The sequence below is a fragment of the Pygoscelis adeliae genome, unplaced genomic scaffold, assembly GCF_000699105.1.
Source record: "Pygoscelis adeliae isolate BGI_AS28 unplaced genomic scaffold, ASM69910v1 Scaffold381, whole genome shotgun sequence".
NCBI classification, from domain to species: Eukaryota; Metazoa; Chordata; class Aves; order Sphenisciformes; family Spheniscidae; genus Pygoscelis; species Pygoscelis adeliae.
The window spans coordinates 567756-592599 of NW_008824110.1; the positions used below are offsets into that span (position 1 = coordinate 567756).

The following is a 24844-nucleotide window of genomic DNA, read 5'->3' on the forward strand; positions in this document are numbered from 1 at the left end:
AATACCTGGAAACATCTACAACTAAAATATCAGGTTGGAAAAAAAAAAAAGATGGAAACAGAAAAATCAAAAAGAACCAGCTAAATTAAAAGAACAATATTGTTTTGTGCAAAATGTTTTGTTGTAGTGGACAGGTTTAAGTCTCTAGTTCAAGTCCATGATGAACGCTTCCTGGTTTTGTACATATATCACTTAAGTCCATATCCTGTACTTTTATAATTAATGTTTTGCCACTGACTTAAATGAAAAGACCTAAGTCAGAAGCCAGAAGACATGAGGGGGTGGAATTAATATGATCATATGTTGATGTTTATATCTGAGTTAATTTCAGAGTCCCTTTAGAGTAAAGAAGAGAGATATATTGCCTTCCTGGGTAAGATTTGTCACATCCTGAAGTAAGTGTCTAAAATAAACTAGACGAATCATGTCCTGAAATACCTGTTTCTCATCACTGGCTGTGAAAGGTGCAGGTATAGACATTTGTGTTACAGTTTTCTGTAGCCAGATGACTTCCACCAGTGATGTTGAACCATGTGCAATTTCAGATTAGAGGAGAACTGAAGTGATAAGTACTTCCAAATAACAGCACCAACTGGGGTCCAAAGAAATCAGTTCAGTATTACACTGAAAAAGGCAATTACTGGTGTAGGCTATCCCCTGTCCCTCTCGGTATGGCAGGACAAACATTCTCCTATTGGTCTAAATAAGGTAATTCACAAATGGATTACACTACTTAAATTTTGAATGCATAGTTGGTAATGTGGTAATGTGTAAACATACTTTTAGTTTCCCTTTTCTAAGAATCATACATAGCTCCTTTCTTATGATGCAGTTTAGGAACTGATACGATGTAAGTATGAGGAAATGGGATTATCACTGAGTATTCAGGAAACTGAAGATATGGTAGTGACATAGGACTAATGTTGCTAGCTGTACTCCAGCTAGCAGTGCTAGCAGAAGCAGTAAAAATAGTAGGGCCTGAGCTTCAGGAAGAGGTAGCAACTACAATATGTACCAACAGTCAGTCCTTAGCTGGTTTGTGTTTTTAATGATCACTTGTGTTACTGGCACAGCTGGCCACGGTGGCTGGCAGAGGTGGAGAGATAATGGTCGTGGACCTGCCTGAGTGTGGGATGTGGCAGAGCAGCTGTGGGAGCAGTGTGCCCCCAGCAACTCTGTGCTCAGCTTCCTGCTTTCCGGTGGGAAGCTCTGGTCTGAAAGCCATCAGACATGGGACCTCTGGCATTGTCCCATCTCCCTGCCTGTGCCAGCCATTGTCCCCCCCAGGCGAGGGTCCTGCTGAGCTCCTAACTCACAGAAGGAAAAGTGTGCCAGGATTGACCTCTGCCCTGGCTAACATTCCCATGTCCAAGTTCTCCTGCACTTTGGCAGGTGCAGCTAACTCCTGTCTTCATCTTCCTCTCTAAACATCCTCTTGCATAGGATTTCCTCTGCTGGGAGGCCTGGGAGGATGGCTTGGCTGCCTAACCACCTTGGCGTCTCCAGCACCCTTTGCCCTGCCCTCTGCAAGCTTTCATCCTGGAGGCTGCCCCTCTATGGCGGGTGTTGAGGCATCTCCATGCTGACAAGTGCTAAGAGTCACTAATGCCAAACTGACAGTATTCTGAGCACTAGAGAGGTTTACAGTGGTTCCTCTAGCTAGAGTGAAACAAACAGCTATATGGATATACCCACTAATAGTAGCAGATTATCCAATAGATCAGAGCATTTCATACGAGTAAATTTTAACAAAGTAAAACCAAAGTAGCAGATTTGTCTTTCTGTCACTTTCTCCATATATATGATCCCCAGTTTGAAGTTGTCTCAATTTAGAATATGGTACACACTTAGATCAGGTCTCCCTTTGAAGTCTGCAGACTTCTTAGAAAACATATCTGCTTTTCAGATCAGAGAACTTTTAACGATTTTTTTCTTCTCCTAATCACTTTGCCAATTAGGATTCAAAATTCCCACTTCTTTTATCACCAGTCCAAAGAAAAAAACAAACATAGACAATTCTATCTTGACATTTTTTTCTTAGTAGAAATTAAACAAGCAAAATATCAGTGAAGGAAGAAGACCTGTTCAAATAAAATCCCCAAATATAGATACAATACTGTCACTTTCTCTTTAAAAAATCTTAAAGTCATATGTACGTGTTAAGTAGATACAATGATAGGGTAAGAATAATAACCTGGTTTTGATGGTTTTAATGTGAGTTAAGTTAGAAGATAATATAATTAATCTCAGTAGTTTAACTGACACTGGGTAAAAATTTATCTCTGCAGAGAGCCAACACAAGATTTACACATAAATTAAATTCTATGTACATTTTATTGTGGGGATTTCAGTGACCTGTAGGACCCTTTCTGATTTCTGCCCCATGGCAAGTTACATCTATTGTGAATATTGGCAGCATGACTTTGACATTTCTCCTAGTAATTACACATATTTCTTTATAGTAGGACGTTAGGGGAAATGAAGAAAAAAAAAAATCATCCCTTCAAAACAACGCAGCCACAGTGTTAACATGCCAGCATTTTAGCTGAGTGGCTTAGAGACAAAACCTACATTTGCTTTTGTCAAAGGCAAGGATTTGATTTTAATATGGATTCATGCACAATTAAGGTCCTTTTACTTTTATTCTTACCCAGACTGGCACTTACTCAGGAGTGGTAGAAAGATGTCCATTCCCTTCACATGAATGATCCTCAGGGACAGGACCATGGAGCATAGCTGAGAATTGTGTGATACATGCTCTTTGCATGCACATATCCAAATCTGCAATCCCAGCATGTGTTCATTCTTACAGCCTTCAGAAAGGAGTTTTAAATACTTCTCCAGCTTATTGTTCCCACAGCAACAACTAAAAACAGACACAAAGAGAAGATAGGAAAGAGTATAAATAGATAAGGCTGCTACAGTGTTTGCAGCATTTGTAATTGCATTGAGACTACTGGAAAAATAGTGTAAAAGTTATTTAGGAACCTGGTCATTTGTAATGTTCTGAGAATGACCATTGTATTTTCAAATATTTTTACTGGTGTGAGCTTGCTAAGAGACAATAATTTATGAAGATTTTTCTACCAAAATGCAAAATTCCATTATAATTTTAATTTATTTAAAATAGTTATTATCTAGAGATGACCATGAAAACACCCACAATAAAACTTTTCAGTCTGTTAATCGATATGACTTTATTACTAATAGAATGAAAATGCCATTTGAGAATAGTATACAAATTCAACAGTGGACCTGAGCAATTAAGAAGTTAATCCCAGGAGCTAGAGATTCAGCGTAAGTGTAGTTTTCCTTAGTTTGTTAGGTTCACTGTCACAGCAGGGTTTTCTCAAAGCATGAAATGAAGCCATAAGCATTATATTTGCAGAAGGAACACATACCATCGTATTTACACCTTTTTAGGAAGCAACAAGCTCTCATGTCTTCTTTACCTCCCGTAGGATCATCTCCAGCTGCTTCACTTCTCACTCTTTGGAGAAGTTGGTATTGACTCACTAGTCAGAACAGTTTGCAAAATTTTTCAGTACTAGTGATTGAAACTCTGAGAAACAAAGTAGAAATATCCTTACATCTATGCTTTTTTAGAAAGAAAATTAAGAATACATTAAGTAATTAATTCCACCCATTGCAAGCAATTTACTAGAAAGTTGTAGAACGTACTTAGTAATAAATCTAAGTAGTAAGGCAGAAATTCTTACCTTTTGCATGTCCTTGCCTCCTAAAGTACAGGCTAATCTGTATTATAAAAGAATGTGGGCTCCTTTCAAACATGTTATTTATCAGGCTCCTGACTTCTTCTAAATTATGCCCACAATATGCAGAAACAGTAGAATACTGCCAGGAAGAACATACACACCTCTAAACTCACATGTCCTTATCATATCTCATCCACGATCACTGAGCCACCTGAAGGCAGTCTTGCCTATAGGAATATCCCCTTGTCAAATTTCAAGCAAGCAAGTTTAAATTTCACACTAATCTGTTGATCTTTTTTTAAACAGAACAGTTTTTCAAAAATAGACACATGTGGGTGTAGGTATACTAAATTATACACAGAGTATATTAGTACATACTTGGTATATAACAAACTGCCTGTACCTCCCCTTCTGTCTGCAAATATATATATATCAGTAAGTCAACTTTAAAAGATTTTAGTGTATATGTTAGTACATGTAATAATAGAGTGAAAGAAACATATTTTTATGTCATTCTCTTGTCACAATGGAAAAAAGTCTAAATGTATAGATATGTTATTGAAAAATTATTGTTTAAAATACAGTGTGTACAAATAGATACACTAAGTTCATACAGAAAATGGGTGTACTATATATGATACATTTTTATTTAAAACCACAAAAATTTCGTTTTGCTCTTCATTTTTCAAAGCTACTGCACCATCTCAACTCCATCTTTTAGCAAAACTTTCTTTCCAAAATAACCACCGAGCTACCAAATTTCAGTGCCAATGGCAGAAGTTTGAGATAATGTCAAGCAACTGTATATGATTTCTTAGACTGGAAAACGTGGTACCTTTATTTGAGTAAAAGTATGCCTATGATTTGTATTTAGGTCCATGTATACTCTCTGTATAACATATATATGCATATATGGTGCTTATGTAAGTGCATGCATAACGTATATGCTCAATTCCACTGTATTGCAATAAGGTCAGAGAGAGAAAGAATCTTCTTTTATCACTGACTGTTGAAATAGCACTTTCAAATTTCTGTCCTCTCTGGAAAGAATAATAATAACAAGGATATAAAACTCTTTTTTTCTTTTGTTTCTTTTTTTTTTCTTTCTGTATGCTATGTAGAGTAAGAATCTTACTCTAAAGTTTGCAGCGTTTCAGCTGGTTGGGATTAGCAGCATTGGTTTGATGAGTCAATGGTACAAATCAACAGAATAATGAAAATGCAAATTCTAAATACATAGGACACAAGTTCATGGGTAGCATGTGTGTAATATTTTCTGAGGAACTTAAGCTTGACTTTGAGGTACTGTCTTGATAATAGGGCTGTAGTAGAAGTCTTTCTTGTACAGATTTACATTTCAGATTCATATGGATTTAATCTGAAATCATCTATCTGCATCACATGAAAAATTAAGTTGAATAATCTTTGGAAGGAACAGTGCATGTCCATGTATAAAACATTTTTGTAGTTTTCCAGTTTGTCATTTGAAATTCAGTTTCTAGATTTTTTGTTTTTCTCTGGATGGGAAAGTCTTCAAAATTGAGGTCACATGGCATTTAAATGATGGACAACTCTTGAGCTCAGAATGTGTTACAGCAGTTACTGTCACGTGCCAAGAAGAACCAAGTGACATGCCCTGAGGTGTCCTCTAGTGCTGCATTAAAAAGATGGCCAAGTGATAAATCAAAGGCTTGCTAAGCCATTAGGGTATTGCTTTTATAAATTAAGCTCACATACCATTTAAAACAGGAATGAACATCTTCAGAACTAGGTTTTTTTAATAGCTTGCTGTGGACAAACTTCTTAGCTTTGTTTATCTGTAGACATGAAAAATAGTGTATATATTAGCTACAGGGAAAGGCTTCCCCATACACCATGCTCCACAGTGCTGGCTGTTGAATATTTTATATATTAATACATATTTATATTCTGGAGTTTGGGCAGTGATTGTAAAGTCAGGCAGATTTAGCGCCTAAAATAGTTTATAGCCTCAGAGAAAAGTGTCAGTATAAAAATAATCATTTTGTCTTAGTTCTTTACACACAGTATCTTTTTTCTTTTCCTTGTGAAATCAAACTTCAGATAAAATAACAAAAATAATCACAAGCTTTTTGAGTTTATATCCATTCTATCCCAAATCTCCATGCTAATGGGGAACACAAGAATAGCGATGCACAAGTTTTGGACTTGTGAAATATATTTTCCGATATTTCTCTACGACTCTATAGATAAATACAACAAGATGTAACTGAGACTATCGCAATGAATATTCACCATCATATATCCTGCAATGGCAACTTTTACTTTAAAAGTCATCATAGTCATACATAGTTTAACTCTGTTACTCATGACTTGTTAAAGTTTTGTGATGGTGCTCCATTTTGCCAAGTGGACTGAAATATATGTTTCTACTTGGGTAATGTATACTGAAATAAAGAATCATTTGGGACTCTCTCCTTCAATGGTGGGTATATGTTTAAATATGTTTAAAAAAAATTTATCCAATGTCAGTACAATAACAAAGCTAACCTGAGTTGGTATGAATGTTCACTTGCCTTTACACTCCCTCATCTTACTCTGACCACTGGCCAAGGAACAGAAGTTGGCCTACTATCAACCTTGCAGTCACAAATACGCTTTGTGCAGCCTTGAGAGAAAGAGCGAACAGTCAAGGTTATCCTTCTGCACTCTCAGTAGCTAGTTACAGTAACATTGAGATGCTCAAGGCAAGTCTGCTCCCAAAAGCAGAGAGGGACTGAGTAATTGTTGCCTAATTGGAGAAATCTAATTATATGCAAAAGGATCAAAACTAAGACAGTAGTAAGTCCTACCTGTGTTGGTCTCAGACAACACATCTTGAACTGGTTTAAACCTCAGTTTCAACTGCGCTAAGTTATTTGGGTCAGTTTAAATTCAGGATGCCCTGGAGACAATCATACTCTTGATGGAAATTGGTATGAATAATGGGGCTATTTGCCTATAAGTAGAAAATATGTTCCCTGTTAAATCACTGTCACCCCAGGCAAGAATACTATTCTCCCAGCTCTTTCCTGTGACCTTCTCCCTTCCCCCCTTATCCATTTGCTCCAAGGGCTGCTCTGTCTTTACCACATTTAATAGCACCCCTGACGGCTACAAGTTGCATTGCAGGAGGTGGAAATTACTTTTCATAGTCCTTTTGCCTTTTTCCCTTTTGGACTTAGGCTTTGACTAAGTCCAGAGGGGCAGTCAGATGCTCAGTATCATTTTTGGTTTTTTTTAACATAATCACCCCTACCCAAAAGGCAAAGGGAGAAAGACATACTAAGAAACAGCCACCTCCTGCATAATATCTGTTCTCTGACATAGCCCCACTGTCATTTAGAAGTACTGCTTTGGAAGTGCTCTACCATATGCTCATTATCTGTGATCCCAGAAGGAAGATATGCCAGTTGATGACAGTGTGTTTTATTTATTTCCCCATTACTATGTAATTCACACCCCTTCAAGGTCAACATGGAATAAAATAAGAAAATTCCTGGAGATCTTTATGGGGACTCAATGAGGACTGATAACCAAAGGATGTATTGATTCTTCATGCATTGCATAACTGCCACAAATAGAGAGAAGCAGTAGACTCTTCCAAGACTATTTATTAACTGTGGTTTCTTGAAATTTTAGAAATTGTAACAAGTTCACTTTCCAGACCTCCTACCTCAAACAGTGGAGGTTGAACACTACATGTAAAACACGCTTTGGTCTACTGATACTGACCAGCCTATTCTACCACTAATAATAGTGGTAGAATCAAATGCTATTAATTTAAAATGATTTGAAAATGGTTCACTAAATACTGTGGCCAACTTATTAGTACAATTATTAATATAGGGCCTAGACTGGTTAAAATTCTTAATTATGATGTAGGAAGCGCGGGTCTAGGAGCCAAATTTGCCTTTCACAAGGTCTGAAAAACAAAAGAAAGTTGCATTTTAAATATATGAGTTAATGCCAAACAAAGAAATATTTAATTCTAATAAACCTGGGTTAGAACTCTATATTTTCATAAAACACAGAAAAGAATTGAAAAATAATGTTAGGCATGTCACCATACAATAGTTATAGTACAGTAACATCTTCCTTCATGTCTTCCTATCTTACACCTACTGTTTTTTAAAAATTATATTAATTATTCCGTTATGAGTGCAGAATGAAAACATTTACAGTGTTGCTCCTGTGCATCACTTGCAAGGCTGAGGTTAGCTACAGAAGCTGTGGATTATTCATATGAGATATTGTCAAGATCAGCTTTGACTGCATATAGAAGGGCAGATTCAGATATCAAAAGCATTCATCACCGGGACAATCAAGCTTATCAAACCTGTTACAACAGCACACTGAGAATCTGCTTTACTATAAAAAGAACTGCATCCAAGAAAAAATATTGTCATGAAAATATTTCATCTGGAAACCACATAATTATAAATGATAGGAGAAACTCTTCTCATTTCTGAAAACACATTATGTCACATTAATTTTTGAAAGACATGATTTTTCTGCACAGTTATACTGAATAAAAGAGCAAGAACATTTGTTTTTCATATTTCTGGATTAAGAATCAGAAAAACATGAAAAGACTCTGTCAACTAAGCACATAGTTTCAATTGTGACTGTTTCCATGCTTTCAATCAAACATTTATTTTAAAAACATCAGCATGGCTCCATAGAACATGAAGTCATCTACTGCCAAGTGTTCTGCCTTTCATATATACCTGGGAGAAAGTTAATTTTTTTTGTGTCAACAAGAGGAAATACTTGAAAAATTGAAATGCTGTCAACTGTGTCCTCAAAGTTCCATAACTATATATATTTGTAAAATTTTTTGCTAAATTAAACTTTTTAATATTATTACTATTAATATTATAATAGTACTTAGAATGCCAGATCAAGCCAGAAGTGGAAAGTAACTGTCTACCCCTAAAGAATTTACCAAATATAGGATAAGAGTTAATGTTGAGCATCTTCTTGTTGTAATAGACAACTGTCTATTAGGCCACAGTATAGGCCTTTCATTATTTATACTGCTCTTTCAACAACAGACTACCTACTGTAGGTGGCACCTGTTTCACTTGAGTCCAGCCATCTAAAAGTTAGATGTTCAGCATAAGCTGCTGATCTAGAACACTTCTGTCTGTACAGACAGAATCTGTACAAAAGACTCATAGAAAGATATGCTGAACTAAGTCTTAGATGACAGTGTGCCCAGGCGGCCAAGAAGGCCAACGGCATCCTGGCCTGTATCAGAAATAGTGTGGCCAGCAGGAGCAGGGAAGTGATTGTGCCCCTGTACTCGGCACTGGTGAGGCCACACCTCGAATACTGTGTTCAGTTTTGGGCCCCTCACTACAAGAAGGATGTTGAGATGTTGGAACGTGTCCAGAGAAGGGCAACGAGGCTGGTGAGGGGTCTGGAGAACAAGCCTTATGAGGAGCGGCTGAGGGAACTGGGGTTGTTTAGCCTGGAGAAAAGGAGGCTGAGGGGAGACCTCATCGCTCTCTACAACTACCTGAAAGGAGGTTGTAGCGAGGTGGGTGTCGGTCTCTTCTCCCAAGTAACTGGCGAAAGGACGAGAGGAAATGGCCTCAAGTTGCGCCAGGGGAGGTTTAGATTGGATGTAAGGAAAAATTTCTTTACTGAAAGAGTAGTTAAACATTGGAACAGGCTGCCCAGGGAAGCGGTTGAGTCACCATCCCTGGAAGTATTTAAAAAACGGGTAGATGAGGCGCTTAGGGACATGGTTTAGTGGGCATGGTGGTGTTGGGTTGACGGTTGGACTCGATGATCTTGGAGGTCTCTTCCAACCTTAATGATTCTATGATTCTATGAATAAAAATAGAACAAAATTAATACCATAGAGGTCCAGCTCTGAAATTTTTATAGAAATAATCCCATTGGCTTTGATTTGTGTTTGCTTCACATAGTGCCATAATTCTACTGCTAAAACTTCTAGTTGTGTCTAATACCCTGTAATAAAAAATGAAAAGAGTATTTTTAAAAGGGAATAACAAAAAAGTTAAATCAGTCTATAACATGGGTGTGTTATTTTATTTTTTAGACATACAAAAATCAAAAAGTTCTAATACTTAAGTAAGCAACCACACTTATAAGGAAATTACACAAGGAAATAAATAAGGGCATCCTATTTTGAGAAGGATAGCACAACACCCATATTTTTCTCATTAGGATTTCAGTTATAGTGATTCAGAAATGGACAACATCTACAAATAAACAGCAGGCATCTGATTACAAGTGCTTGGATGACTAAGTTCCCTGTGGGGTTTGTCCTAAATAGGTAGTCCTCAGTTTGTGAAGTTTACCACAGACAGCAAGGATATTTTCCTTTTGGAATTATGTCTTGATGCAAGCATTTTTAGTCAGGTTCACTGCAACATCAACTTCAAGTCAGAAATTGTACACAAGCCTAGACATGAGGTATGACACTTGAACCCTACACTAACCATGTGCACCAATTTAAAAAGATTACGCTTATGGTGTCTGTAAGAGTATCATACATTATATGTAACAATAATGGTTTCCTTGTTTAAAAAAAGGGAACACTGCCTTCGCTACCACATTATCTTTATGATCCATTATTAAGCATTATCGTGTAAAATTCAAATTCAGTGAAAATGTCTTTCAGGTGCCGAGTCCTCCACTTGTGTTATTTCTGTTACTATGCTTATGGTTTCAAAGGTCTTTTTTCCCTTTCTTCTCTTCATAGGAAATGATCTGTTTCTAGTTGCAGTGCATGAACTGGGACATGCTCTGGGCTTGGAGCACTCTAATGATCCCACTGCAATCATGGCTCCATTTTACCAATATATGGAAACTGACAACTTCAAACTACCTAATGACGATTTACAGGGCATCCAGAAGATATACGGTATGTCATACGCTAATTAAGCAACATAAGTTTTTCACTTTAGAATACATTTGAAGTCCTCCTGTCCATACCAGCTCTCCAAAAGAGTTTGTTAGTGTAGACTATGCCAATTGTTATGCCAGAGGTCTTCTTGTGAGTAGGCCAAAGATTTTGATGAAGCTCTTGTACTTTGTTTCTCATTGCTCACAACTTGCATTTAAATTTGCACACAGCTGGAATAGTAACTTTAAATGTTTTAAAAAGACATAAAGAAAATATCTGCAAAAGGATCCCAAACTATGAAAATATGAAGAAATGCAGAGCTTTAACCATAACGAGCTTATTTCCACGGTAGGCCAAGCTTGTGTAACTGGATGAATTGATTGCTTCTCAGTTTATCAGTTATAATACTAAACAGTTCCCTGGGTGCATAAAATTTGTGGTCCTAGAAAAACGCTTTCTTATGATAAATATAGCAAATTGATCTCAAAAGAATGTTATTACCAGCCCAAGATTTTGAGCTACCTAGGGGGAAAAAGGCCCACTTCTTTAAAATATGTTTGTATAGTTTTTTTGTGGCCTGATATAAAAGACACATGTGATATAAACAAATTCTGCATGTATTGAATTCAATTTGACAGGGCAAAGTAATTGAAAATTAAAAAAAAAAAAGCCAAAACAATAACATTATTCTGATTATGGGTTGAATGTAACACTAACTCCCATATCACTGTTTCTTACATTCCCAAACACATGGTTTTGTTCTGGGTTTTAAAGATTTTGATTCTGTTGGTATCTGTTAAATAGTCTGTTTTTTTCTTTAAAAATATGTTTTATTTTTCTCTCCTACAGTGAAAAATCTGTGGTATCTGTATGTTAATGCTATGTATCCAGTACATAGCATTTGGAATTGCCTTGCTTAATATTCCCCAATTAATTCTGTATTGGATTCAATTTTTTACTCACAGTTATTTTCAGTTTAAAGGTTTTCAGGTTTATATTGAATGCTATCAGGACCATTCCTTGTTTATCTTTACTACTAGAAAGGACAACTATGATCATGTAGAATTACTGTACCGCTAACTAGAACTCTGCAGCCTCCACGGTGTTTCATATTAACAAGCTTTTTAAAATATTATATTAACAAGCACTGATATGTATTTTTATACAGCATAAATAACAATTTCAAAATGATTGTCTGATCAAGTTTTGTTTGGTTGTTTTTTTTCCTGTGTGATTAGCTGGAAGGAAGGTTGTTTCTCATGACCTCATAAGTTGGTAGTCTAGACTTAAGGGCTAGACAAGAATACTTTGCTGAAAACTAACTGCTAAGCTCTAACAGCTGTGAGCTATACATTAGGAGAAATGTGTTACCCCTGGGAAGTAATATCTGACATCACCACTAAATGACATATGAAAACTTTGGTTTGGGGTTAAAAAATTTCCAACATGAGCTACTGCAAACTGATTCCTTTCCTCCCTTTAAAATCAAGAGGTGATCTGGAATCATATGCCTCAATAAAAATGTCACACCTATTAAAATAATTACTTTGGTCTACAGTATTCCTTGAAACACCATTATTAACTGTAAATTATAAATGTCACAAGCCTTAACATTGTGAATTAAATAAATGCCTTATTAAATTGTATGACAACCATTTGGCAAGTTTAATATTTCCTTACATAGTCCATCTTTTTCTTTAAAAAATATACTTTTTTTGAAAAAGTATCAGAAATTCAAATGCCATTTATGTGGTTGTAGAATTGTCTTACTATTCAAAAATCTTTCTGAAGCTGGTCATGCAAATTACATTTATTTTTTAAAGTAAAAATTAATTATGTATTTAAATGATTTGGAGAGAGGCCTAAATAGAATGAGCAAAATTAAAGTGTTCATCTTGTTTCCAGAAATCTTACTGATCCAGCAAAAACTTCTTATCTTTTTATACATGGAAAATATAAGTAAACGTAGTAATATGTGTAGAAAGGGAAAGGCATTTTCAGTACACCCATTGCAAGTCATTCAGTATGCCATTAGGGTTATGAATTTTTATTTTCCAGTGGGTCTTACAAAGCTAGATACCTGGTAATTAAAGGAATTGTTCTAGGGATAAATGGATTAAAAAGAACTAAAGTGAAACTAAAGTGAACTAGCATCTGACTAGGATGGCCTTTTGACTTTCAGGTAGAGAAATTATGAGTGGGATAGTTATTTCACCTGTCATCAAACTCCGTACATTATGACAGAAAATGTATTTGAAAGAAGAAAAATGTTTTGAAACCGCTGTACAGAGTTTTAGTTTTTCACTTTAGTTCTTTTTAATCCATTTATCCTTAGAACAATTCCTTTAATTACCAGGTATCTAGCTTTGTAAGACCCACTGGAAAATAAAAATTAAAATAAGAAGTAATTCATTTCAGAATATTGAAGAAAACACATGAATTATGGTTTTTGTTTATATAGACGCCTAGGATTTGAAGTCCAGTTTCAAGAGCTCCTATACATAGCAAGGGGCATTGGGGAAAGTTGGGAATGTTCTGTCACTAATGCACGTGACATTACTTGGCCTACAAATTGGGTCAGTAGGAAATATCGGGTATGCCACACTTATGCATATGTGAATTGATGAGTGGAAGTTAAAAATATGTGTTGAAAATCCATTGACTGCTGATGATCTTATTAGGAACAGGTTTTTTGTTTTCATTTTGTACAATAAACAATTATTCTGTTTTAACAGTCCTTACTCACTTGGTAAAATATGTGCTATGAATTACTTCTCATCTGAAATGACGGTGGACTATGCATCCTTTGCAGGTTTTATTGGAACGCTGTTCCAATAAGGAAGGAAGATTCTGGATAGTGAAAAGTAATTATTTTCTTAATTCGTGCCTTGGTTTTATGGTAGTCGTTCATTATACCCTTTAACAACATGGGAAAGGTATGTTAGGTCATTTTTTCCATTCCCCTTCCACTGTAGGATTTGCACTGCTTACAGCAGGTTTTTGTTGTGTATTTCTTCTTTGAGTGCCACTGGTGGGCATGTAAATTAAATCCTGCTGCTATATTTTTAAAGGTCCACCTGACAGGATCCCACCACCAACAAGACCTCTGCCAACAGTGCCCCCACATCGCTCAATCCCTCCAGCAGACCCGCGGAAAAATGACAGGCAACCTAAACCTCCCCGGCCACCCACTGGTGACAAACCTTCCTATCCCGGAGCCAAGCCTAACATCTGTGATGGGAACTTCAACACTCTGGCTATTCTTCGCCGGGAAATGTTTGTTTTCAAGGTAGGAGGCTGTGAATTTTTCAATGTTACATCAAATGCCTACATTTCTCCTTTTTTTTTTTTCAAAGCAAACTTTCATTCATCATGACACCACTTTCCCAGCCTGCTCACAGTTAGAAAGTTTAAAAAAGAAATTAAAAAATAAACATACACATGGCTTAAACGTCTAGCAGAGGACTGCTGTAATGTTCTATTTTGGGAAAATACCCATGTCAGCAGAAACTGTAATTCCTCAAAATGTAAGGGTAAATAAATGCTGCATGTTATGGAGAGATAAAAAGTGTAAATCAACTCATGAATATTAGGAATTATTTTGTTGGGAATACAGCCACATCCAGACATACAGTAGATTTTGTGTCTTCAATGTTTTTTTGGGTATTTTTTGCACAGAGCTATAATTTTAACTTTACAATTAGATCTGTCATTTACAAAGGAAGTTTGTCATTGTGTTGTGGTTGCATTGCAACCACAATATCTAAGTAAAGATCTTTGCCACAGAAATCTTATTGCAAATGTGTCATTGTTTATTTCCATTCATCATCTTTCTCTGAGCTGAAAATGTGGTATATACAGCAAATCAAATCAAACAAACTGAACTGAAAGGCAATCTTTTGTTAGAAGGACTTTGCTAAGTAAGACTCATGGACATCAAAACTATCTTAGGAGGATGATCGGCAGTAAGGTTTCCAGAAGGCATTGAATGTTGAAGAATAATTACAGAACCATTATTATTCAGTCTCTTAAATCTTAAACCAATTTGCTGACAGGTAGTGCTGTGCAAATGTTCCAGAAACAAGCAACAGGATAATCTATTATTTTGAACTATGGGTGTGTCAAACTTGCTTAAGCAATGGGAAGTGTGGGATCTTTGTTTTATAAATATATGATATGATTCTTTTTAACTTCAACGTTATAGGTGGAGAAGGGCCTTTCACATGAATAGATAACACTTTTCCCTTCAGCAATAGTGTAAGTACAAGGGAAATGCAATGAATTTGTCCCAAAACATGAAGCTCCCAGTTCAATGGCTTTTGTTGTCTTTTCTGATAGGACCCATTTCTCCCTTATATGTTTTCTTTTTATGTAATCTATCACTCCAGATAAATCTTATTAGCAATGCTACCCAGCCTTTCACTTTCGTTAGCATACCTGAAAAAATATGTACAAATAGCTTAACATGAATTCACTCAAAATTATTGAGCTACCTTCACAACCCAATGGGCAGGAAATATTTTTCCCATAAACAGCTAAGGATTTTGCCAGCCCTGGGGCTGGCAGCCCTTTCCATTTGAATAGATGGTATATCTTCAAACACTGGGAGGTCCTGAACCATCAGTCTTTTTATGACTAAAACTCAAAGGTTAAGGAAGAATCTAATTTTCTAACTTGACATTAAACAGGATATTAAAATACCTACTTCAATCTCATGTCATCCACCTCAAGAGCCATAGAACATATTCTCATTTCTTTTAGACATGAATTGATAAATAGTGAAATGCTATCCCACTAACACAAAATTTCCTGTCTAGCCAAGTCTGTGTTCCTGGATAAATAGATTCACCAACATTACTAATCACTCTTACCTGTTCTGATTGAAAATACAAATTAAGTTTTCTCCAAAAATGTTTACTGCTTACTGCCTTAACACTACATATTTACTATACAGTTTATATGCTTACTAGTGTGCAAACTGTGTTTATGTTCCAAAATTAAAACTTCATTCATGATCCACACCCTAATGATGAAAAACGGTAAAACTTTGTCAGAGAAAAATGACCAGTAACAGAGTGTTTACAGATTTCATGTTTAGAGTCTGACTCTCCAAAATGAAGTTGCTGCGATCATAAAAGCAACGTGTTGGGAAGGGAAGAAAGAGATGACCTTTGTCCAGATTAATTTCTTTAAGGGTCCCACAGTTCCTCTGTTCTCCTCAGGGTACCTGGGAGCTTGTCAAGGCATGATTTGGGTTAGCATGCTAAGCAATGGAGTTTAAGTATACAGATCTTGACTGTAGTCTGAGTGTCTTTGAATGCTTGAGTTAGTAGGCCTTAACTTTCTGGTTTGTACATTAATTTGCTAATGAAGATTTTTGTCTGCTAAAGGAGTTTCATTACCTGTTTGAGATTTTTTTTGAGGGAGGCAGTGTTTTTTGGTGTATGGGGAGGAGTATGAAAGGAGCAGGAAAGGGGAGAAGGAATTGGAAAAGTCAGGAGTTGTTAGTAATTTTCAACTTACTTTGCAGAATCTCAGGTGGGCAGGTTATAAGGAAAAGTTCAGCATGCCAGACTGTAGCAGGAGCAGGGCAGGAATTAATTCTCAGAAGGTACAAACAGGAATATGGACTGAATGCAGGGAAAGCATCCAGCAATGGAGGAAACAAAGCTGGAGGTTCTGTGGTCTGACACAAAAAAAACAAACCTCTTTGCCCTTGCCCCTTAACGCTAGTACAAGGATAGACTGGGAAGGCATGAGTGATGGGCTGAGAGCCAAGTACAGAGGTGGACAAGAAGAGGGGATTGATGGCAGTACTGTACCAGGTGGAAAGAATTAAAGAAGAATTATGACCTTCATTGGAAAAGATTATTGCTCGATAGTTCCCAGATGAGTTAAATTAATAAAGTTGGAGGCTAATCAAATGATATCCTTTTCTTTCTTTGTCTTTATCCACGGGTCTGTAATGATTGTGTAGTGGCAGATTTTAGTGCTTTCTGAATGGCATGTATGCCATGTACCAATTTCAAATTTAAAATAACCACTTTTTTTATCTCATGGGCAAGTCTCAAGCTCAGGAGCTCAATTTGTTTAAATAATGCTTGAAATTGCTTGGGTACTTAGCCACAGAGTTGAAGAATGTGAGCCCTTTCGAATAATTAAATTCTAATTTAAAGATAAAACTGAAGCACGAAAGATAACAGTTTGAGATACACTGTGGATTTTCATAGTAGATGACAAACAGTATTAATTTCAAGAAGATTATTTTCTCTTGGCTGTTGAGCTATTAGGTATACTTAAGAGTATCAGAATATTAGAAACAATTTCTATGTTCGGTCAAATTGATGAGCTTTGTCTGTGGTTTTAAGACTATCTGGCATTCTCAAATGGATATATCCACAGTAAAACTGAATAACAGTAAACTTAAAGGGAAAAGGAAATTTACATTTATCCATCCCTTTTTATTGTTTTGCCATCACTTTGACAAAGTAACAATCCTAGCAACACTTGATAAAAATTGTAGGGCTATAGGAATGAAATCAAGAGGAACTGTTCTTGATGTAACATGAACAGTAAACACAAAAGTAAAGCAATCAACATGTTAAAGGTTCCCCAAAGATCACCAAATAAAATTAGAATTTTGTGGATCAATGTTTTTGGTAGAAATTATTAGATTTCAAGGAAAACAAAATTATTTTTCATCAAATATACATGGATTACTGACATATAAATGTATTGTCCCAAAAGGACTTCTTCCTGAATTCTTTAAATTAGATGCCCTTAAAATCCCCCTGCTAGCTGTAAGGTTTGGGGACACAGTACACTACAGAAGAAAAATATTAGTTAAAATCAATGTATTGTAACTATTGTTTTCAGTTGTCATCAACTGATATTTTAAAATGTATGAAGTTTGTCTTAATTGAATGCAGTTTTTTAATTACTGCTATTATTTAATACGTGCTTGAACTGGTATAAGCAACCATCAGGACAGAAGAATTTCTATGCCAAAATTCATGAGAGCCAAGTTTTTATCTTGAGATTCCAGTTAGCTTCTGTATTTATGCTAAATGCAATTAGTATTTAGCTGTCACTCTCATTTCCAATCTTTTCTCCAGCTATTTTCTCCCTCTGTGTAGTTAGAACTCCCCTGGGACACAGAAAATGGCTGAAAATGGAGAAAACCAAATTGGTCTTCCTTTTCTGGGAACGTTGTGCAGGGTGGTATGACACTGTCTGCCTTTAATGGAAAAACCTCTCAGCCATTGTATATAGCAATATGTGGTATCCAACAATACTGTCTTCTCCTTAAAGTCTCCTGAGAGTACCTCCAGGGGTACTGTGTCATGAAAAGGAACCCCATTGTCTAAGGTCACCAGAAAGATCCATTAGTGAAGAAGTTTGCAGCATATATTTCCACTTTCTTCCTGTGTTCTGTGCAATTCACACTGCTTTTCCAGTCTTCTGTAGCAAAACAGTTTTGAAGATAATCTAGGATGTCCTATCAATAAAGGTACTTATGTTAACACCTTCTGAATCTTTTACACAGTTAAAAAAAAATGTTCAAGGGAGCCAATGGTTGCACAGAATGTATTATCTCTCAAAGGATACATATCAAGTAACACCGGTTGCTTATTCTCTTATTTTTGAGGCATACATAGCTTGTGTTTGACTCTACATGCTGATAGTTCCTTGGCAACAAAATTACCTCTAGCTCTGCTTCAACAATCTGTTTTACTGCTGTTAATAACCTTTTTCTTTATGTCCTTTTCAGTTTCACAGATCTTAACAAAATCCTTAGTTTTCTGAACAGGTTACATCTAGAAAAGTAAGCACTAAATGTGTGGAACTTGTCCTGCATAATCAACAAGTTAGAGAGACAGGTCACTGCTCTTTGTTTGTGACACAGGTTTTTGCTTCACAGAAGAACATCTCATAGAGGTTGTGCTGGTCCTTTGTTTAATGCTAAATCCTTAAGAAACAAATGAATGGAGCCTATATAATCTATAATGATTTTAGTATTCATGCTGGAAAAGTTAACTCACTCCTTGAAGAACAGCGGTTTTAACCTCTGTCGTATAGTAGGGTGTTTGTTGAAATGGAAGAGAAAGAAGTTTGTCCATCAGACAAATAGCATTTAGAGTTCAGAGTAATGTCTTTTGAAATGTTAACATTACAGATGGTAGAATGTGGAACCAATTTTAGGAAGGCCTTAACAGGCTGTGTTTTACTATTTTATAGTAATTTTTCCACAACTTGCAGAAATTTGTTTTCTGAGTCTTCATCTGCTAAGAGCCATTGTAAAAACATTTATGACGTGCCAAACAAGCCAAGCCAATTAGGCTGTCATTACCCCTTGGCATTAGTTTAGACTGTAGTCGCTTTCATACGTAACTGTATAGATGACATTTAATATCCCTTTCAGAACTGTGTATTTATATAGAGTATGCTGTTAAACACAAAAGGAAAAAAAAAACCAAACTGTTTCTTCATATGTGGTAAACACATGAGGAATTTTTAAAGCATTTTAGCATTGTCTATTTAATCATAACTGGTAGGTCTAATAAAAAATCTGTGACACGGAGGGAAAATACTAATAATAAAAAGTAGAGACAAAGAAACAGCTACAGTATGAGACTTGACTCCACTGTATTTGAAAGCAGACATTTTTTCAAAGCTCTCCTGGTCTGTTTGTGTAGCTGGTTTTTGTCGGGCGATGCTGTGGATGTGTGGGCTGTCAGCTGCAGCCTGGGAAAGTTCAGCAGAGGATGCTGTGGAAGTAGACACTCTGGGATCTGAGAGGGAAAACCACTTAACATCTCAGCTGTAAAAGACTGGGAACATGGGGTCAGAAGTAGCTAAGTCTGCAGAGAGCAGACTCCTTTCCCCCTACTTTTTATATCATTATGTTAGGAAGAACAATCTGGTGGAATTTGCCATTTTTTAACTCATCAGGGAGAAGGGATGCTTTAATTCAGATAATTCAGGTTATATGTTGAAAAGGAAAGAGAAAAGCAGCAAAAACTCAGTGGGGACTTCAACGTATCACAGTAGACCAAGCCCATTGGAAATGTATAGGATGGATGTTTTGTGGCACAAAACCAAATTGTAGGATGTCAAGAAGGAAAAAAGCATGGGCATTCTGGAATACTAAAAAGTCATAGCTTGTATATTTTTGATAAGTGGACACTTTCACTGACAGATGTAAAAATATTTTCCAAATGTTATCTAAACCTTTCAGTGTGCTTCTAAGCTAGGGAAGGGTTTTAGCTAACACATTTCACAGGTTTAAAATGGAAAGCACAGTCTGTACATCACTGTATGGAAAGTAGGTAGTATATTCCATCCAGCAGCAGAGAAATTTAGACAAGAACGTAATCGCCTGGGTAATAACTGTACAAGAATAGTTCAGTTAAAAATCCTTCTACCCTCTCACCTTTTAAAAAATTGTCTTGGACTTCATTACATAGTTTTACGTCCATTCGACAGATGGCAACCCAGTCATAGCTGTACCTATTATCTAGCACCTACTAACCTACAGGTATATTTGTACACATTTAAATATTGTGTGTAGAAAGTTCTAAAAAATCATAACTATATTATTAGGGCTTTATTTACAAGAGCATCAGTGTAATGGATATACATGTTACTGAAAGTTGTAAGCAACTTGAACCGATTAACAATCTGTACTATCTGGCTAATAAAATTCCTATTATTCATGTACTAGCCCATTAAAAAGTATAACCATAGCAGGGTGCATGACTCAGTATCTTCAGCAGGGCTTTAGATTTGTCAGAAGAAAGAGTACTATTTTTTTCCAAAGGCTATGTTTTCATTGGCAAACAATGTGGTGTAAAAGGATTTGATCAGTAGCAGAGCAGATGGTACTGAGCTCCTCTCATGTCCATGATATGTGCTTTGCTTTTAATTAGATACAGTCTGTCCTCTGAGGCCAAACAGTTCCACTATACATGTGGTTCAGATTTTTCTGAAGTGCAGCTATCCCTTAGATACTGGCATCTTTGACTGTGGACCCCTCGAGGGTGTACCACACAAGCGTTTCATCTAATGCAAGTGGTGTTTCCATCTCGATAACATGTAATTGCTCACACCATCTTGACCCAAATAAACCCTCACATGCAAAACACATATTATTATTTCTCCTCATACCATTTTTTGCATGACACAATGGTACCTGTGGCTTGACTACTTCCGTACTGCGAGTTTGGGTGATGTGCATTGCAATACAGTCCAGGGAGAAGAGGTAGATTTAACAGCTGTGCCGAGACATCACTTTGACCTTACAAACTAATATCCTTCTGAATTTTCTTTTCCCTGAGAGAAAAACAAGGCAGAATGCCTTGTTTAAATTCAATTTAAACATAAGAAAAAACTTTTTCATTGTAAACCCTTACAGATTAAACACTGGAACAGGTTGTCCTCCATCTTTGGAGATACTCAAAAGCTGATTGGAGATAGACCTGGTCAACTGGCTGTAGCTGATTCTGCTTTGAGCAAAGGAGGGGGTTGGATCTCCAGAGGTGTCATCCAACCTCAACCTTTCTGTGATTTTGTGTAGGAATTGAAATATGAGCACTAAAAAGGCATAGCCTCCCAAAAGGTTTCTGTGTTACCTGTTTTCCCCATTTTCCTCCAAAGGAGTGATCGAGTATTTCTTCATACTCCCCCAAAACCTCCAGAGGTCCCTTCCAACCTCAGCCATTCTGTGATTCTGTGAATCCACTGAAGTTTGACCATTTCATGCAGTCATTTCCCAGTAGTATTTATCTATCATCTCTTTTGGGATATGGCGCTCACAGGCAATAACTAGTGAGATTTGATCAGGAGACTGTTTTTGTGACTTCTGTATTCAGCTCAGAAGAAGAGACCAGGCAGAGGAGATTGGAGTGTGTGGCTGCTGCTCACAAAGCACTAACAAGGGGACTGCAGGGGAGGGAATGTCCACCCCTTCCAGCTGCGCAAGTCAGATCCTCTGCTGTCTCCTTCACCTGTCTCAGCTTTCAGGGGAAATCACCCTCCTTTCTAGTGTCAGACTCTGGGCTAAAACACTTTATTCAAAGACTGACCTGGTCCTGTCTCTGTGAGACTTTCACCATCTCATGATGAGCTGTTAATACCCACAAGGTGCACTCCCTACCCCAGAGGGTCCTCACAGATTAAAAAGAGGTATTTCAGACTCTTCAAGAGTTTTCACAATGGGGTGGACAGACTGAGTTAAACAGAAATATTCAAGTACTTGTGTGAATCCATATACAAATGTGGTGGTAGGATTTGGGACAATGTTCATAAAGGTTTGGACAGTTAAACGTGAATCTTAACAAATTCTTGTTTCTGATTTAGTTTTAATCTAATAAATACTGAAAAATGTGAGACTTCTTGTCTCATAGGCCAAAATTCCAAGAATTAGTCATTCTTTAGAAGTGTTTTTGTTTGTTGGTGTTTTGTTTTTTTTTAATGGAGTGGAATTAGTGGAATCTAAAATCTTTGTTACTCTCTTTATGCAAAAGGATAGAGTGGGTCAAATTTTTATATATTCTTAGGAAAGTACTTGTAAAACTACTGAATAAAAAATAGAATTATGACTTTTTCTTGATCCCCCAAAAATAATCCACAGGATTCTCCAACAAATGATAGCATGCTTATATGGTGTTACTTGTGTATTTAGAATTGCTATTTTTCTTAGTCATTGAATATAACTGTTCCTTTTTTCTCCCTGCATGTCAAGAGGTTGTTCTGAAATCTAGTTGACCATTAACTTAATTGTGCTTTCGATCAGAACAAGTTTTATATACTATCAAATGCAAGAAATACAGAACAATTATAGTTCTGCATGGCACTATTAAATAAGTGAAAGACATTAAAAATACAGATAAACAAATGCACATGAAAGACTTTGATCTGGCAAATTTACTTCTTATGGCTAACTAAAGCCTAGACAGAGAATCTCAATGGCGAAAATATATGCACATAAGCCCTCAGTGGGCATAATCACTTGAGTAAGGACTAACGATGTGAATTGAAGTTGAAAGATCAAATCCTGATTTTTTTTCCCTCACAGTTACAATATTTGCTTGCTACAGTCAGAGAATCCTGTGACCCTATTAATTTTTCACTTGTTATTTTACTACAACAAAAATGACTAACAAAAAGCTTTAACTGAATACTAGGGTACAAAAGGTATTTAATTTTGAAGAACTTGCCTGTTTTCAGAGACTCAGTGTTTGAGTGAACTGATTAAAAATATTTCATTGGCAAGAGAATACAAAAAAGCATTATTGACAAAAAATAATTGCAAAAACTCACAGCAAGGAATAATCTAAAATTACATGGAGGCATATCTTCAATTTTGTACCGCCAGCAAGTGTTATCCTGTAATATTAACAATACATTTTAATTGGGGCTACATCCTAATGGAACCAAAGGGAATAATTGCAGAAATGCTTCAAGCACAAGGCTTAATTAAAATTTCTTGTTGTAAAAAATTGTGGCCTTTCAACTAATTTAGGTAAACATTTTGGGAAACAATTGGAATGGCTTGTAATATAAGCTTTTTCAAGCAGTGGTATTGATCATTCTTGGAAATATTTGCTTAATCTTGATTTACAGCTAAAGCTTTATATTCCAGAAGTGTTTGTGTATTTTTAATTTCTTTGTTGGTTTTTTTTTTCCCTTTTGAGGGGTTGAGGGTCCACAATGCAGAAGTTTAGCAGGCATTTAAATGAAAAGAAACTAATTTCATTTGTTCCTCTGAATTGGTCATTTCCTATGCAAAACACTGCACTACTAAACAGTTGAGATCTTAAATAACTTAGAACAACATCTATGTTTATTTTTTCAACAAATCAATGCAACACTATTCACACTATTGAAAATCTATTGAAAAATATCAAAAAGTTATAACCGATATTTATTTAAATCCTATATTTTCTTCTTTTTTTTATAAGCTATAGCTTCAATATTTTTTTAAGTGTTGTCTTCCTTGCCTACTGAGTGAAAACTTGGCCCAGTTAAAAGTAATGGGAAAAAATTCCATCGACTGTAACAGATTCAAGATTTTACTTGGAATTAAGTACCTTTGACATGACAGGGAGACTATCTATTTTGAGTAACACATATTAGGTAAAATAACACAAGAAACAGCAGATTAGCTTGTAATAGCAAGCATATGAAATCAAAAACTGTTTTCCTATACAAAATCAATTTTGATTATATTACTTGTCCAGTCTATAAATCAAAATGAGACAGAGATCATTTTAATTAATGATTTGACATATCTGTCCAGAGAGAATATTTTCACTGAGGAGAATAGACTGTATTAGGTCAAAGGTTATACTTGGCAATGACAGAGATTTCCCATTCTCCCTAACAGTCACCAGCCGTTTCTCTTTTATCACTATGGAGCCTTTGCTGATGTTTTATAGTGATGTCTGACCAGCCATTTATAACATCCACAGTCATTTACTGCTTCAAATTGTACATTCCCAGCTTACCTGTAATCAAATGTAATTTACAATATTGCATATTCACTGTTAGAAATTCCTTCACTTTCTTCGTGATCTAATCCCTGTATCTGAGTGACAGAGACAGTGAGCAAAGACAATTGAATATCCACCATTTTCATACTTGTGTTGTCATGACAGATGTCACTGTTGTCTGCTCTTTGCTGGATACACCACTCTTAATGGCCTGTTTTTCTCTTTGGCCGTTGCTGTCCACCTCAAAGCTGAGTCACTCCAAGAATATTGCTATTCACCCACTGATTACAACAGAAATTTCTACAGTCTTTTTCTAATCCTGCCACTTCCATGGGGGAGAAGATTTACTTAGCCTTGCCCCATGCTACTCAAAGCTAGATTTGGTACCCAGATCTTTTTATTTTTGTTGTCAGCGCAATTTCATAGATCACAAGCATTAAACTGAGATCAAACAGCATATATTAGCATCTTAGCTTGCAGCAGCTTGAATCCAAAATAACCCCCATACATTCACTTATAGAATTTCTTACATCATCTCTTCCCCTATTTTCATGTTAACAGCTTATCAGAGCTTATTGCTGTCCTGGTTTCGTCTGGGATAGAGTTAATTTTCTTCCTAGTAGCTGGTGTAGTGCTGTGTTTCAGATTTAGGATGAGAACAATGTTGATAACACACTGATGTTTTAGTTGTTGCTAAGTAGTGCTTACACTAGTCAAGGACTTTTCAGCTTCTC

The 24844-nt window shown here is 36.2% G+C and overlaps 1 protein-coding gene across 1 annotated transcript in view; it reads left to right on the top strand.

Moving 5' to 3' along the window:
- The window catches only part of MMP16 (matrix metallopeptidase 16 (membrane-inserted)), a 190252-nt gene that overhangs the window by 120864 nt on the left and 44544 nt on the right, over positions 1-24844 (top strand). The window contains exons 5-6 of the mRNA XM_009334216.1: positions 10474-10635; positions 13689-13906. Of these exons, the coding sequence (XP_009332491.1) occupies positions 10474-10635; positions 13689-13906 (380 nt within the window). The remainder of the gene's footprint in view (positions 1-10473; positions 10636-13688; positions 13907-24844) is intronic.